The sequence below is a fragment of the Rhea americana genome, unplaced genomic scaffold (assembly GCF_003343005.1).
Source record: "Rhea americana isolate MKP2758 unplaced genomic scaffold, rheAme1 scaffold_160, whole genome shotgun sequence".
NCBI classification, from domain to species: Eukaryota; Metazoa; Chordata; class Aves; order Rheiformes; family Rheidae; genus Rhea; species Rhea americana.
This window is the reverse complement of record NW_028185706.1, coordinates 461400-476519: the sequence shown is the minus strand read 5'-3', so window position 1 is coordinate 476519 and position 15120 is coordinate 461400. Positions and strand designations below refer to the sequence as shown.

Below are 15120 nucleotides of genomic sequence, written 5' to 3'. Positions count from 1 at the left end.
AAAAATGGTTTGTCTGACTACCAGGTGTCATTATTACTATACACACACAGAAGCTGAAGAACATTTCTTTGGCAAGATAAAAATCWGTATTTCACAGAATTCTGTCAGTTTTTACTTTGTTAGATCAACCTCAGCAACTACTTTAAAAATATAAAATGCAACAATTTTTTAAAACTGATAATCTTACCAGTTTTGTAATAGCGTATATTCTGGTATTTACATGGAAATATGAAAAACATAATGTATAGATGTGTTTACAGAGATGTTCAGGCATCCTTTGTGCATATACATATATAAGGCATGCACAAACACATTATTTTCTTATATGAAGCTGAAGATCTTTTGCTGAACTCTGGCATAAATAAGCTCTACAGACACTGAATATTTTAAAGTGTTAAAGTGTAATTTTTTAAAAARCAGAGTGCTGAGGTCTACTGTTTCTAGTGCAGTGTAACAGGCATATTATAGGATGTGTTGACACTGAGAATTGGTTGGCAGAAGTGGCTGAAGCATAGCAGGTAGAACAGGTAGGAAAGACTCCCTAGCAATTCTCTCAATTGCTACAAAACAAAATATAGATGTCTGGAAATAGTGGAGGTAAAAAAATCTGCTATTGACTCCACAGTTCCATTAAGTATTTTTAATACACTCTTCCATGCTTAATTGTAGTGGCAAAATAGGCCTTACGCRGGACTCTCCCTTAGGTGTTGTTCACTGAGTTAATTAATGTGAGACACAGAATTCCAAAAGGTGAATGACTACTACACCTTTCTTCTGCACCAGATACATAGTCTTATCCCTATTTACTTAAAATAYGCCTAAAAATGTTTGAAGATAATTGAAGAGAAAGGATATTTTAGTGCAATAAAGTCACGTTTAGTATCTGTCTTGTCTCATTAAGCATTACGGCAATTAAATGAATACACAAATTTATATTTTATAACATTTTACAAATTCTGTGATAAACAGCTTTTTCTCAGTGGAAGATCAAATATGCCACCAACTGTAAGCTTATCCACAAGCAAAGCCGTACAATGTAGTCTGGTTAAGTACTTAGATCTTATTACTGCTGAATATTTAATGAATGAAACTTATGGTTAGGTAAATGGTTCCATCTGYGGTGCTAAAAAACAGAATATCTTCATGTATGAATAAACTTTGAACAGAAGTGGTTGAACAGTCTGTAATCATTTCAATCGTCTTAAGATTTAAGATTCAACTGCTCATTTAACTGGAAGTGTTTCTTATGTACAATGAGCTGCATAAGAGAATAACATTTCCAGGAGCTGGAAGCTGTCTCTTAATCTGCATAGTCTGATTTGCTGCACACTCATTTTAAAGATGATCAGATACAGCTTTTTTTAAGGGCAAATTCTCCCTATCCCATTGCCAATCTGAGCTACATGACATAAAGAGGAGAATTTAAGCTTTTGTGRGACAGATGACTATGCAAAGCTCTATGCAAAGGGCAGCAACATTGCCTACAGCACTCACCCCTCAGCTTCCTTATGTGGAGGAGGAGTCAGTGAATCCACAAGATCTTGCAGATCAAAACAGAATTCTTCTCCGCAAGTATATACTTTCCACCATGCACCAAAAGTACACGTTTTGGTAGTGCCTGCTATCGCCCTTCCCAGAGTGGTACAGAGTTATTTCTAGAAACACTAAGAAGTCCTGGGACAAAACAGTCTCAGATGATTTTGTGGGGGAATAATTCAACACTAGCAATGCCCCACCTTTACAGTTTCACATCTAATTCAACAAAGTAGCTTTGCTTACCATTTGATTTCAACAAATCTATACTCATGTAGTSTGTAGGTGTATAATTTTTACAAGCATTGATGTCAAAAATGGAACAAAACAAGGTTGAGTTTACTGCATGTAATATGCTAGTTTAGATTATGCATTATATCAGTTACAGGTAAAAATAAAATCCTTCGAAGTTCATATATCCATAAGGGTTCTTATATTAAACCAACTCTAATACTTGTCTGCCTTGAAATGTCTGCATTTGGTGTAGCTCACAATTAGTATATAAGGACAGGTGTTKAAGTCATCATAAAGAATTAGTTAAATTGATCCATTTCCTAGAAGTCCCAAAACAGCCAGCCGGAAGAGTCAACAGCCAGGAGACATCTCCTGTGTCTTAAAATTGCCTGCTAACTTTTTTGCTACTTCTTACCCATCAGGACTGCTCAGCTAATGAGAGTTACATTACAAACCCACTTACATACACATACTAAATAACTTAATCTTAACGATTGTGACACAGAGACTTTCACAGAAATGCAAACGCTCCCTTAAGGCAGTTATGATCTAAAACCCTTATAATTTTAGAGGTAATGTTTCTTTAAGATCCGTCTCACGTGCCTCCCACACAGTGCGTGCTGGTGGTCGACAAAGAGCAGTTCCATTAGCTGATGTGACCTATATSTTATTAAAATACAGCAAGAAATACATCACCTATTTTCATAACATTCTTTTTCCAGCCTAGCAATTGCTGTGGTTGTCACAGGGACGTTACGTCATGATGAATGGGGAGAGAAGTAGATTGGGTGATTGTCTCATAAACCACATCTCCTCTCATTCACCATCTCTTCCAAGTTGTGGTCCTTGCTACAAAAGTTTAAAAGCCTCAGATCTATGTGTAAAATGGTTAAACAAATAAAATGTTATCATTCCTTTTTTTCATAAACTAACTTTTTTTTTATTATTTTCTAACAAATTGGCTGCAAACTTGCAAGTGTTTTTGTGACTCTAGAGACAGGCACAAGTCCTGCCATTTCAGTGTGAAGCTCTGCACACAGACTAGCTCCCCAAACATTCCAGGTTTTGAGTTAAATGAGTTTATTTTGGTGGTGATGCAGTAAGGAAGAGGCACATGATGAAGAAGAAATTACATGCCATAACCTTCTGTAGAAATACTGCAGTCTTGCTGCTATAACAATGTAAGGATATGTGTGGCTACAAAATGAAAAAGAACTATGTGCTTACATCCCATTTCTGATTTTTTTGCAGCTATCTGAGAAAGATTTGATATTGTTGTTGTCTAAGCACATTTAAACTTCAGCTGAAATAACTGSCAAGTGATTCATGCCTATGTAGGTGAATATAACGATTGTATCTGGAGCCCCAGTGCGCCATTTTCATTTCACTTTAAATAAAAAACAAAATGTATCTATGTCAGTCAGTGCCCTTCTGCTGTACTCAGAGGTATCAAACAGGCTACAATTATGATTGTGAAGTGATTGTGTCACATTGGAGGAAGGTTTATTGCTTTTGAGTCTGCTAGGCAGTAACACATTCTGTTTCATATTACTCTTTATATCATTGTTTGGCTGTGACTAGAATAATCAAATGCCATCAAATCCTGTCAAATTCAATTTACAGTATTTTTCATTGAAGCAGGCTTTCTGCATTATATTTCCTGTTTTCCTCTTCTATGGCTGCCATGGAATAGCAGCAGTAATCATCAGCTTTATTTACAAAACCAACAGAGTGAAGACATATCTTGGCTATAATGGATACTTTATTTCTCTTTATATAGGGAAGAGGCTTGATTTTTCTTTTTTTTTTTTTGGTCAGACAATTATAAAATATAAAAGAGCAGATTAAAAGGTTTGGCAAGAGAGCAGGAATTTTTAGAGGCTACTAATGTGTTTAAGGCAAAAGTGAATTTATATTAATCATCATTGCTGATTCCCAATAGGTAATTTGGTTCTCCCTCTTAGCTGGAGCTCCAATACAAYAAAATGTCCAGCTAGTGCAAACTCTGTGGGGAAGGGAAGGTTCAGCCCAGCAGGTTTGCAAGGCAGATTTGGAGTTGGGAAAACCAACTCCTGACTCAGACTTTAAATCTCTCTCCAGTACATGGCTTGAGTTCTCTGTCCTCTTTTCTGCAGCTATTCAAGAAGGTCCCTTCTGCTAGCTTCAAAGGGGCAATCAGCACAACAGCTCTGCTGTGCTGATACTTCCCTTAACAGAGCTATCTACATAGAAAAGTCATCATGCAGTGCTCGGAAATTTCAGAGCACCAGCAACGAGGATGTGTCAGTCAGCCACCTAGACAGGGCAGCTGAGTACAAGCACCAAGAGACATAAATAGATGTAATTTAATTGAGAGATTGTATAAAATAGAGCTGCACTATTATCTTACTGCAGATTAATTACTTATAAATAGGAACACAATTCCTCTCTTAAAATTGAYCTATGTTAAGAATCCAGATACCATYTGGGGCTTTGAAAATCTTTTCATCAACACTGAATAACTCCTGTTTATATTCCAAATTCCTCAATTGTCTATCACATGACACAGATGAAAATATCTATTAGTCTGCATAAACATACTTTAAGAATATCTATCTTTCAATTTTGTCTGTCCCTTTGATTTTTTTAAAATATATTTTCAGCTACTTTTTGCCATTTTTAGATAAGGATTATGATTCTTGTCTCAGCTCTTTTTCTCAACCTTTGCACTCCCAGACTAGTATTTTATCTTAGTAGTTAAGAGGCAAGAAATCAGACAAACTTTACCATTTACATCTTCTACACTTTTTTCAACTGCTAATATATCACAGAGTAGAGAAGCGTACACCTCAGTAAGACCAAATGAGGTGATAAAACATTTACCTGTAAATAAAGTAGTTAGTAATGATGCCATTTGGTTTCTTAGGAGGTGACCATCTCACTTCTATGAGCGCAGACCCAGCYGCTTTAACGATAGGTGGGCTCAATTCTCTCGGAGGTGCTTCAGCAGTTCTTGAGTACGTTCGACCACCCACTCCACAGCCACCTACAGATTCAGAAGTTTGCTTAGAAATGAGAGTGTCTTCCTCAACAAARACAATGATTTTCAAAATTGAAAATGCAAGAAAAGACACTTTTTCCAACTGGACTATACAATGGCTACGTTTACTGAATGGACTATACGATAGCTGCATTTACTGAATGAAAACAACAAATCACACAAAGAAACAAAATACAAGAGAACATTTAATGGTTTTGATGAAAAAATAAAATACAATAAAATACTGGTTAAGCATTCTATTCCCTGTTAAAATTATTAAAATGTCCTTTCAAACATTGTCTGTGTCAAATCACWACTCTTGTACTGCCTGGACAAAGCTCTCTAGGCTTCCAGAATTGCCTTTAGAATGTGCAACAGAGTCCCCAGGTCAATAATACAAATATCAAGGTAAGAAGCTTAAAATAATTAAAACTTTGGAGTATCCAAGTTGGATGTTTCTGACATGCTATGACAGCAGTCATACAATTCCTTTATTTCTCCCATTAGCATAAACCTTTCTATGAGATGAAGTTCAGGACTGAGCATTTCTGAAGTAATCTACCAGAAATAACAGATAATACAGTGAAAACAGACGAATGTGGAGTAAAGAAACTCCTGCTGAAATGGTGCCTCATTTAACTTCATTACATTAGTAAATGCTCATTTAAATCAGCGCAGCTCGACTGATGAGCTRCTCCTGATTTACACCAGTGCAGGTGAGAAGAGAACTAATTCCTAGTTGTCATTTTAGAAAAATTTATTTCAGTTGGATTTTGAAAATTTCCATTAAATTCAAGGGATTATGTAGTATTTGGGCTCTTCTCTCGTTTCTTTATGATTACCACTTTTTGCAGATGAACTGCTACAGAACTGACTTTATTCTGTGCAGGCACATTTTCAAATATTATTAATATTATCTGTGATAAGCTTTTAATATAATGGCACATATTACCCCAAATAATTTTTTAATCTCAATTTAAAACATTAAAATATTAATGATACAACATGGAGAAATATTTAATACTCCATTCTGTGTTACGCTTTCTTTTTACTAGATAAACATTTCACACCATTTTAGAAATAAGATTTTAGCTATCTGCTTTGCTGAGCTGAATCTATTTGGCAAATTTCCATTCTCTTCCAGGCACACAAGTGAGTCTTTTAAAATCATCCTACCATTCTGGCATGCTTGTATCCTTATCTCATAGAGGGTGTAGGGATCTAGGCCATCCACAAAACCAGAATGGGCCCGACCTACTGGCTTCACCAGCAGAGTGGGACTGCTTGCATTTAGTAAGATATTGTATTCCAAAGGCACACTGGCAATGAATATCCCTGTTGTGAAAAAGAGATGACCAGTGATTATCTGAAATACTAACAGCAGCGCAGGACAAATTCAAAGATGCATTCATCACATGCAATTTTAAGTGCAAGCTCCTCTTGAGATTTTGCCTACTGTCTCTTTCAGAAACCAAACCCATTTAAATATACACTGAAACAAATCTGCAGATCACAACTGGAATACGGACATTACAGTTCTAAAGACRGTTAAAAATCAAAATCCACTTCAAKCAAGGCAACTGTTGCAATTGCCACCTCTGGGAAGAGGAGTGGGTCTTATGACTGGGAAGCAGGCATCTGTTATTTCCTTATTTTGGAGGCATAGGGTTTAAAGCAACAGCTACTAAACACTGCTTGTGTATTGAGTCATACGATCAAACAACTAAATTGCCACAGTTTAGCAAATTATACCTTGTTAGCCCAGCAGTAGTATCTGAATGTTTCTCATACTCTTAGCCCACTTTGCTACTCAAGTATAATGCAGTAGCCTGATCCCCCCCCCAAAAAAAAATCAGCTGATATAAAATATTTTGTTTTAGTTTTTGTCTAAGAAAAATGAAACTAATTTTTACCACTTTGTTTTAATTCAAACATTTTTTCCCCTCTAATCCTCTTCCCATCCTGTCACTTCCTAGGTTTCCAGTTCTGTTGAGAAGCTGGAAAATCAATTATTCCAAAAGAACAACTAAGCCATATGCCATCCCCTCAGAATGACTGGCACAGATTCCTGGATCTTCTCTTGTCTCCTCTCATACGGCTTTCATTATTTTTTTCAAAGACTACACAGAGGACAACTACCATTAGGCTGCAGCTCTGCCTGTCCTTCTATACCTTGATCCATTAATGTTGAAAGTTAGAGAACCTCCAGCTATTGTCTGAATCATATTCTTTTCCTTATCGGAGTCTATAGTTGAAAGAATWATCCAGGAAACTAACAAAAACATCATAGTAGTTTACAGTAGTTATTTATAGTGGTTGTTTTCCAGTGTAGTGCTCAATAGAGCACCCCTACTAGAGATGTCACAGAGCTGTCTGCCTAACTGCACTAAGAACCAAATTCCTGTAGCAGTTCTGAGGTTTGACCTCAAGACTGTCTTGAGAACCTTCCCGTTCATCACTTTGGCAAACAAGTCCATTCTTACTCCCAGTTGTGATTTTGGTGCTTTTCTAATAAAGCATTTAGATTGATACTATTATCCTGTAATTAATAAGAGTAATTTTTTCCATTGCTGTGTATCTTTTAAAAGGATTTTTAATTAAATATGAATATGCACATTAACTAAAAAAAAAAAAAAACAGAAGAAATTTATGATACCATAAACAGTTGATGCTCTTTGGAAGATCAGAAAAATGTTTGTGAAATATCAAGTTTTTACATCTCTCAGAAGAGAACAGAAAGATCCCAAAGAAATGAGAAGAAYGTGTTTTCTCAGCAGGCACTAGACAAAGGAAATGCCATTACACTAAAAAAGCCTAAAGATTAGCCTTGAAGTAGAGTGGCTTCAAGTTTATTCAACTGCTCAAGTTTATTCAACTGCTGGGTTTTCTCTCAAGGAGAAAAAAGATACTGATAAAATGGAAGCGACAAACGGAGGAGACAGAAACTGGACAAATTCCAGTGTAAAAGTTTCAAGAAAACACAAAACTCCAGTCATTCAGAATGCAGTAATAGAAATAACAGCTTTTAAAGTTATGCAGGATGTTACAAAGAAAAACTCTGAGAGGTGATCCTGAAGTATAGTAGATGGCTTCCGAAACCAAGAAAATGATTTTATGTCTCTGATATATAGAAGACAAAAACTTCTGGTAAAGAACACCTGAGTCTGCATTTTATAATCATACCTTTAACTAAAGATATATTATTACACCGAAACTACCTTGTTTTCTGTAATTGGAGAGGCTGCAAAGGACAGAACAAAAGATCCTAAAGTAAGAACTTGAATTGTTAGGCAGCAAATCAAATAGAAACATTTTATTTCTTCCTGATAATGAGTTAAGGTCCCCTTCTTTTCCAGTCCTTACAATGGACTAGATATTTCAGATAGAAAAGTCCTCTATCTTATGAAAGTGATATTTAATTCACTTTTGTGAATTGTCTGATCTGGTGCATTTATTCTAAGCAGAAATTCACAGAAGCCTTTGAATGGCACTTCTTGGAATGCCTGGCTTCCCAAGGCAGGTTAAATACCAACATGGACAGCTGAATCCAGCTATCCCTATGGAGCARGGGACACCTATTTCAAAATAACTGACTTATCCAGGTCTAACWTTCAGCCTGTATCTCAGTAGAAATGCTAAAAAAATCCCCAAATCTTGAAATTCTCATAACAGCAAATGTATTTGGAATGATACCAACAGTAAATATGCTCAGCAGAAAAAAAATTCTCAGGAAGTGAGCATGAAATTGTAAATAAATTGAAGAAAACACCCTGAAAAATTATAACCAACATTTAGTGGAAATCTTTCCCAGCATTCGCCCAAAACTAACATCAAAATACCACTTTATAAGCTAAAAAATAAAAATCATACTCATACAATACAGAATATTGTCAAAAAAGCTTTGCATCTGCAGCCAGTCTGAAACAACTACCTTGTGTGTTCTGATGACTGAAGCAAATGAAATGGGCATATTTGTTAAAGTCAGCTGGGAAACCACACGACGTGGTTAGTTCCAGAGTTCATAAATTTATGTCAGAATAAAAGGAACCATAAAAGCACAAGTGAACCAATTTACCCTAAGTGCAAATGGCAGTTTTGTTATTTGGTGTCAAAGTTACCACGAGCACAATGACAACCTGCCATAACACATTTTCATGTTCACTAAAGAACAAGGATTTAGTCGGTTAATATTCCCAGCAATACTCCTTTTCATAATTTACAACAACTAGATGCTGATAGGTTATTTAACATTTATGAAGTTAAGATGTAATCAGAAAAACCCTGATTATCTTTACAAATAAAAAAGTTAAATTATTCCACTTTTTTCCTCTCTGACTTCATTTCACAGCAGGTGCACACTTTGCAATGGGACAAGTCAATCAAACTAAACCTCGTTTTTTGTGGGCATATTTGGATAATGTTTAAYGGACAATTCTGCACAAAACTCCGCAAATTAGGTTTGACGGCCCTGTTTACTTCAAAACTAGGGTAGCTCATAAAGCAGAATTTGCAGCATAAGATGCCTAGAATCAAGAAAATAAAGCCACAGTCTGTTTTACAGACTGGTAACCAAAAATCTGTTTGAAGTCAGTTGCTAGAAAACTGTTTAGTATGATGAGAAACTCCATCACAATTAAAGCTAAACAATTAAACTGTTTCAGCTATAGTCAAGAAATACTAAAATAAGAATGTCATGTTTTTTATTTAAAACTAGATAAGAGAATAAATCACGAAGTAACATTTTAACATTTAACATTACACAGTTAAAAAGTATTTTATCTGCTTAAGTGTTTCAATTAAGCTATACGCATCCAGGTGTCTTATTCTGATTCTATCAAGTGTTCCYAGCAAGTCTCTGAAGACAATAAAAGCTGGAAATGCTGACCACTTTCAAGATGAAGAACTTTGGAAATCGAGCTTGAAAAATCTGGCCTACAGTGACATGGAGAAAACACTCACCTACACTAAGAAATAAATCACTCCATTGGCTTAGCAAAAGTCGGGGCATTTTGTTAGGTCAGCTGGATTATTCCTCTGAAGTAAAACAGAAACCCCAATAAATGGGGAAAACAAACCAAAAGACAAATAAATACATCATTCAAATACCAAGTGGGATCTCAACAAGAATAAAATAGAAATCCAGATATGTTATGTAACCATCGCTTTCTAAAGGTTGAGCAATCCGGATGCTGATGGAGGGAAGCAGAATGCCACAACATGATGAAAGAGGACATTTTAATCCAAAGGGTCATTAACATACGAAGCAAGGAACCCAGGAGCAGAGGACAGAATCCTGTGTCTTTTGAGCGTGTTCATCTTTCATGGCACTACCAGCAACTAAAGGCATTCAGAAGGATCAGGTCCCTGGTAAGGACCAGTAAAGCGGTCAATGCGTTGAAATGCAGGATTGCATTATCATTAACATTTATGGATATGCCTCAGGAGATTTATGGGTTTTTTTCCATTCTGCTTTTCAGCTTCTATCCATGCTACTAATAGTTGTTCCATAATAATTGTAACACATCCTTCTGTAGTGTATCAGTGAAATGTACCGTTCATTTGAGGTCTGTGCGCTGAGGCAATGCAACACATGATAATGGGATACCTATTTCAGAAAATAAAGTCCTATTTTCCATAATGAGTGAGGTGTGTCAAACATTTTTTGTGAATCCATCACTTTAACCACTGCTCGGCCACCGTGCTGCTTCGCAAAGTCAGGAGTTTTGAAATGCTATACATGTGTAAAGTTAGAGATTTAAATATATTGTTGATGTATTGAGGATGAATATTTGATCCAAATTTACTACAGGAGACAAGCAGATCAAATGCCAAAGGATCCTAGATGTCCACAGAGATGAAGACACTATGACCAATTGCCCTCCCAGCAAAATTTTATTAATGAAAAGCATTTTTTTTTCCTGGAGACAATATCAATTTAAATAATTGTCTTCTCCAGGAGTGGCTGCCAACCCTTATAATTAAAGTTGTATTCTGAATTTAAAAGAGAAATCTRTATTATTTTAATATAGTAAAATAATAAAAAATAGATAAAAGAACTATCAAAAATAGATCAAAAAAGTAACTACTTTGCACAATGACATAAATAAAGATAACAAGTTGAAGACCCTTCAGGCTAATCCTACTGAGCTGGGAATCTATTTGGCCCCATAGGTAGGGATACCTAGGAGCTGTCAATGGGATGTATGCCATTCTAGAAGATTAGAAACTCCAAAGGAAATCTCCATGTGTATCTCTCCCCAAGTCTTAAGAGGAAAATTAGCTAGCGATCCTGAGGCTTTTTGATAAATGGAAAAGCATTTTCCCCAAAAGTGCACTGCATGAAATACAGTCCCTTATTTATACTTACAGACCTAAAGATTAGGTCCCATAAAAGGGAGTCTGAGAGGAAAGGACTAAGTCAGGAAGGTGAGATACATGTTTGGAGAGCATCCAACACCTGGGAAGAAGGACATGTGCCCATCTCTACCCGAGGACAATGATTCCTACAGCTGTGCGAGTTCATTAAACCCAGATCCTCTGCAGGGTCATAATGTCCAATCTCCTCCTCACCCCTGTGATTGTGTGGCTTAAAGAATACATGAACCTTTTATACAATATCTTAATTCCAAAATAACAAAGTGTACTACACAGAGTGTGATTCTCCATGCAGGCTTGCAACCTACTGTGGGGAACAGGAATTCACACAACTGCAGAAGAACAGGTCTAGAACAATGATGACAGGTTTTCCTAGGAAACACCCCACTCTTTAAAAGCTACGCTTTTGCAATATAGTCTTATGTTTTAAATCTATTTTTAATGTGGTTGCATATTTTGGACCTTAAATTATATTATCAAAACTGTAATACAGTATGAGTCATTTTCCAATAAAATCAACTGCAGATTATGTGCCACTCGAATTCATCTGCCTTCTGCTGGGTTCTAAATCCTTTCAGGCAGTAGTGGGAAAAGTTTAATTTAAGATTTTAATCTTTTTCATATATTATAGCATTTCTATAATGGATTTTGTGCTTCTGAAAACTAAAAGATTGACAGCTCAGGGTATTATAGATTTATTAATCATTGCTTAAATGGGTAYGGTGAATGCTGCTAAGCACTGCCACAATGCTTGCTATCCCAGCCTTGAAGGCAAAATACATTTTCTAGGTGACTTTATTGTTAATGCCATTGACTCTACTGTGGCTGCTCTGCAAGGTGAGAACATCTTAAATAATCAGGAAGAGGAGACATCAGAAACTTCCCTGGGAGAGTTAATTGATAAAACACCGTTGTTACTGTAGAATGCAAACATGATTGAAGTTTCTAAAAACATGACCTAATTTTAGCTGGAAATGCTAATATCTAGGAACTAGAAAGCACTTTGCTAAAGATGAATTACATTAGATAGAAAATTGTCCATTTACACAGATTTCATTGTCCCACAATAACTATACCACCRTATCAGTAAAGCACATATTACTTAATCTGCGAGCTACTTTAATGAAATGGAGCACAGTCTCAGACAGAACAAAAATGCTATTATTCAATAATGCCTTCTTAGCCTACCTCTGTAGCAGGCCAAGACAACCTGGTGATGTTTGGAAGAAGAGTTAAGGGGGAAAAATATTTCTGGGCCTTGGCTAACCCACCCTCCTGCAAGATATGTCCACATAACTCCATGGTGCCATGCTGAATGAAATTTGTTATATCAGGTCAAAGGGAGCAAAGGATCTCTGCATTACACTCTTATATCATTTGTTGAAAGAACTCAACATTGTACCCCTGCAGATCAAGTTGGCATTTTAATTGACAGTATAACTATTAAGACGTCGGCAACCCCAAATGCTTCTCCTTGTCAATATCTCAGATTGATCTGAAGAGAAAACTTATTTTCAAAGTAATTGTTCTTTCTGTAATACTTGTGCTTAGTAATAGTTTACAAGATCAAATTAATACACAGATTTTTGATTACCTAATTCTCACAATATTTATGTCAAGTATATAGGTCAATATTATAAAAAATATGTCTAGAGGAAGCAGTAGCTTTATATACTGGTTATTTAAATCACACAAACACTAAAACTAAACACAAAGGAAAAAAACAGAATGGCTCAGCTGCCTGCCTGAATATCCTAATTTTTCCTTTCCTTCATTTTGCTACAAAGTACTCCATAGGAATACATTTTTACCTGGCATGTCCCAAGCTAGAAATATAGAATAAGCATCAATTACTGTGACATTATAYGGGACATGAATTTTCTCTGGTGTTCCTGCTGGTGTTTGTATAACGTATTTATCACTAGTGTTGCTGCCACCCCAAGTGCTGGCTTCCAGCTGGTAAACATATCTGCACAAACACAAAAAGAGAACCGGTAGATACTACCGTTAGAAGCTTTAGGCATATCAGTATTAGAACATTTCCATTTTCATCAATTTAAAGTGAACAGACTATACAATGAACACTACAAATACTGTGTTAGCAAACATTTTCACCTTTAGGATTGCTTAAGATGAGGAAAGTGACTATTTGCTTGTCAAGCTAATACTTTTTATACTAAAATTCACAATGGCTTAAATAAGACATAAAAGTGTCAGCCAAGGAAGAAGTCAAAACCAATTTCAGAATGATCTGCTTAATAATATTAGCAGCTGCTATTTTTAAGTCAGTAGTTCTGTATTCACAAAAACATTATAAACCATGTACAGCTCTATCTGCTACATAAAGACTTAAATTTTTCTGAGCGTATTCCACGAGGGGAATAAAAAAAAGACAATTAACCCTACCACCCCACAAGGAAAACAAGTCTCCCTTCACCTTTGAGTCAAAATGACTTAATATCAGAAAAAGAACAAAAGAACCATCATCTGATTAAGGTATGCCAACTTTTGAAGCCATCTGAAAGTGTTCCTTACCAATCTTTCAGTGATTGCCTAGTAACAGGAGAGATCTTTCTCTTGTTAAAAAAGCACCTCACATTCTTGCACCTTTCGTCAACAGGTGATAACACACTTAGAACATCGCTTACATACTACTAAAGCTCTTTCGCATGCCTTACCTACTATTAGGCTCCAGGTTAACATCTGTGAAATTCAGGTCGCTACTGCCACCCGAGAAAACCTGCTCTCCGTCACGAAGCAATCGATAGCGAGTAATGAGCCCGTTGGGTTTCTTTGGTTCGCTCCAGTAGAATTCCACCTCGGTGGAGCTGACGAGGACATGGCGAGGTTCTGGCCAAACCCCTGTTAACATTGCAGTGACACTGTKTGAACCACATGACAGAAGAATCAAGTTCTTTACTTTTCTTATGCTGTTGCTCCCAGTAAGGTAASAGAGGCATAAAACATTGCCGGAGGGGAATGACAGAATTTAACACACATTCTGAATTTAATCTACACTAAATCTAAATAACTAGACAAGGTACAGATTAATGAAGAATGAGGCCAAAAGCTGCAGCCTTTATTTGGCCACTTGCTTCTACATATTTATTTGTATTTTTAAAAATATGCATTTATTAATTCTAACCGTTACAAACTTAAAGATGAACCTGGAAAATTGTCACAAAAACAAAGTAGAAATAAGAGTGTGTCAGTATGAAGAGTGTGTTGAGCATAAATACTCCAACMAAAGGGACAGATTCTCCTGTGTAAATCTATACATTATAGCTTCATGGATGACAATGYGTTTTGCACCTTTTTAAACCATCAGAAAATACAAGTGACCATCTTTTTTTCAATTTCATGAAAATGCTTTTTCTCTTACCATGAGGAGCAGCTTGCAATGTTTGACCTGAAAGTGGCTGGCTAGAAGCACACCCAGCAGATGTGCATGCGGTAAGCATGAAGCTGTAGTTAGTGTATGGCTGCAGACCTAGAAAAAGYAAACAAAGTTTAGACTAAGATGTTGACATGAGGCATCCCAAGAATTGTCAGTAGATAGAAAATTAGTGGGCTTAAGGGAAAAATAACTTTTGGTATTTTTGCAGACTTAAGATATGACCCATTCTTGTTTTATATTTGAAAAATAGTGAAATAGTAATATCTTGCTAATTTAGACATGTATCTTCTAATAGTTTGAAAGACCTAACAAAGCAATTTACACAGAACATGTGCTGCAGTACCTATGGATGTTGCTCACCTAGATATATTTGAATTAGTTTTAAATAAATTAAGTTAGAYTGCACTTGCAGTGTAGTCACAACATTCCAGAGCTCAGCCCAAATTAAACAACTGAGAATTTATTCAATCTCTACAGTGGGTTTTTTRAAACCACACTTACAGCTGTACAAAATGATTAAAAATTAACTGGAAGACATCTAAACATGCTTGGCACAGACATA

General features: G+C 36.1%; 1 protein-coding gene across 1 annotated transcript in view; it reads right to left on the bottom strand.

Moving 5' to 3' along the window:
• The window catches only part of USH2A (usherin), a 399365-nt gene that overhangs the window by 59458 nt on the left and 324787 nt on the right, over positions 1-15120 (bottom strand). The window contains exons 55-59 of the mRNA XM_085300119.1: positions 14544-14651; positions 13840-14023; positions 12973-13130; positions 5963-6121; positions 4630-4792 (exon numbers count right to left, since the gene is read on the bottom strand). Of these exons, the coding sequence (XP_085156245.1) occupies positions 4630-4792; positions 5963-6121; positions 12973-13130; positions 13840-14023; positions 14544-14651 (772 nt within the window). The remainder of the gene's footprint in view (positions 1-4629; positions 4793-5962; positions 6122-12972; positions 13131-13839; positions 14024-14543; positions 14652-15120) is intronic.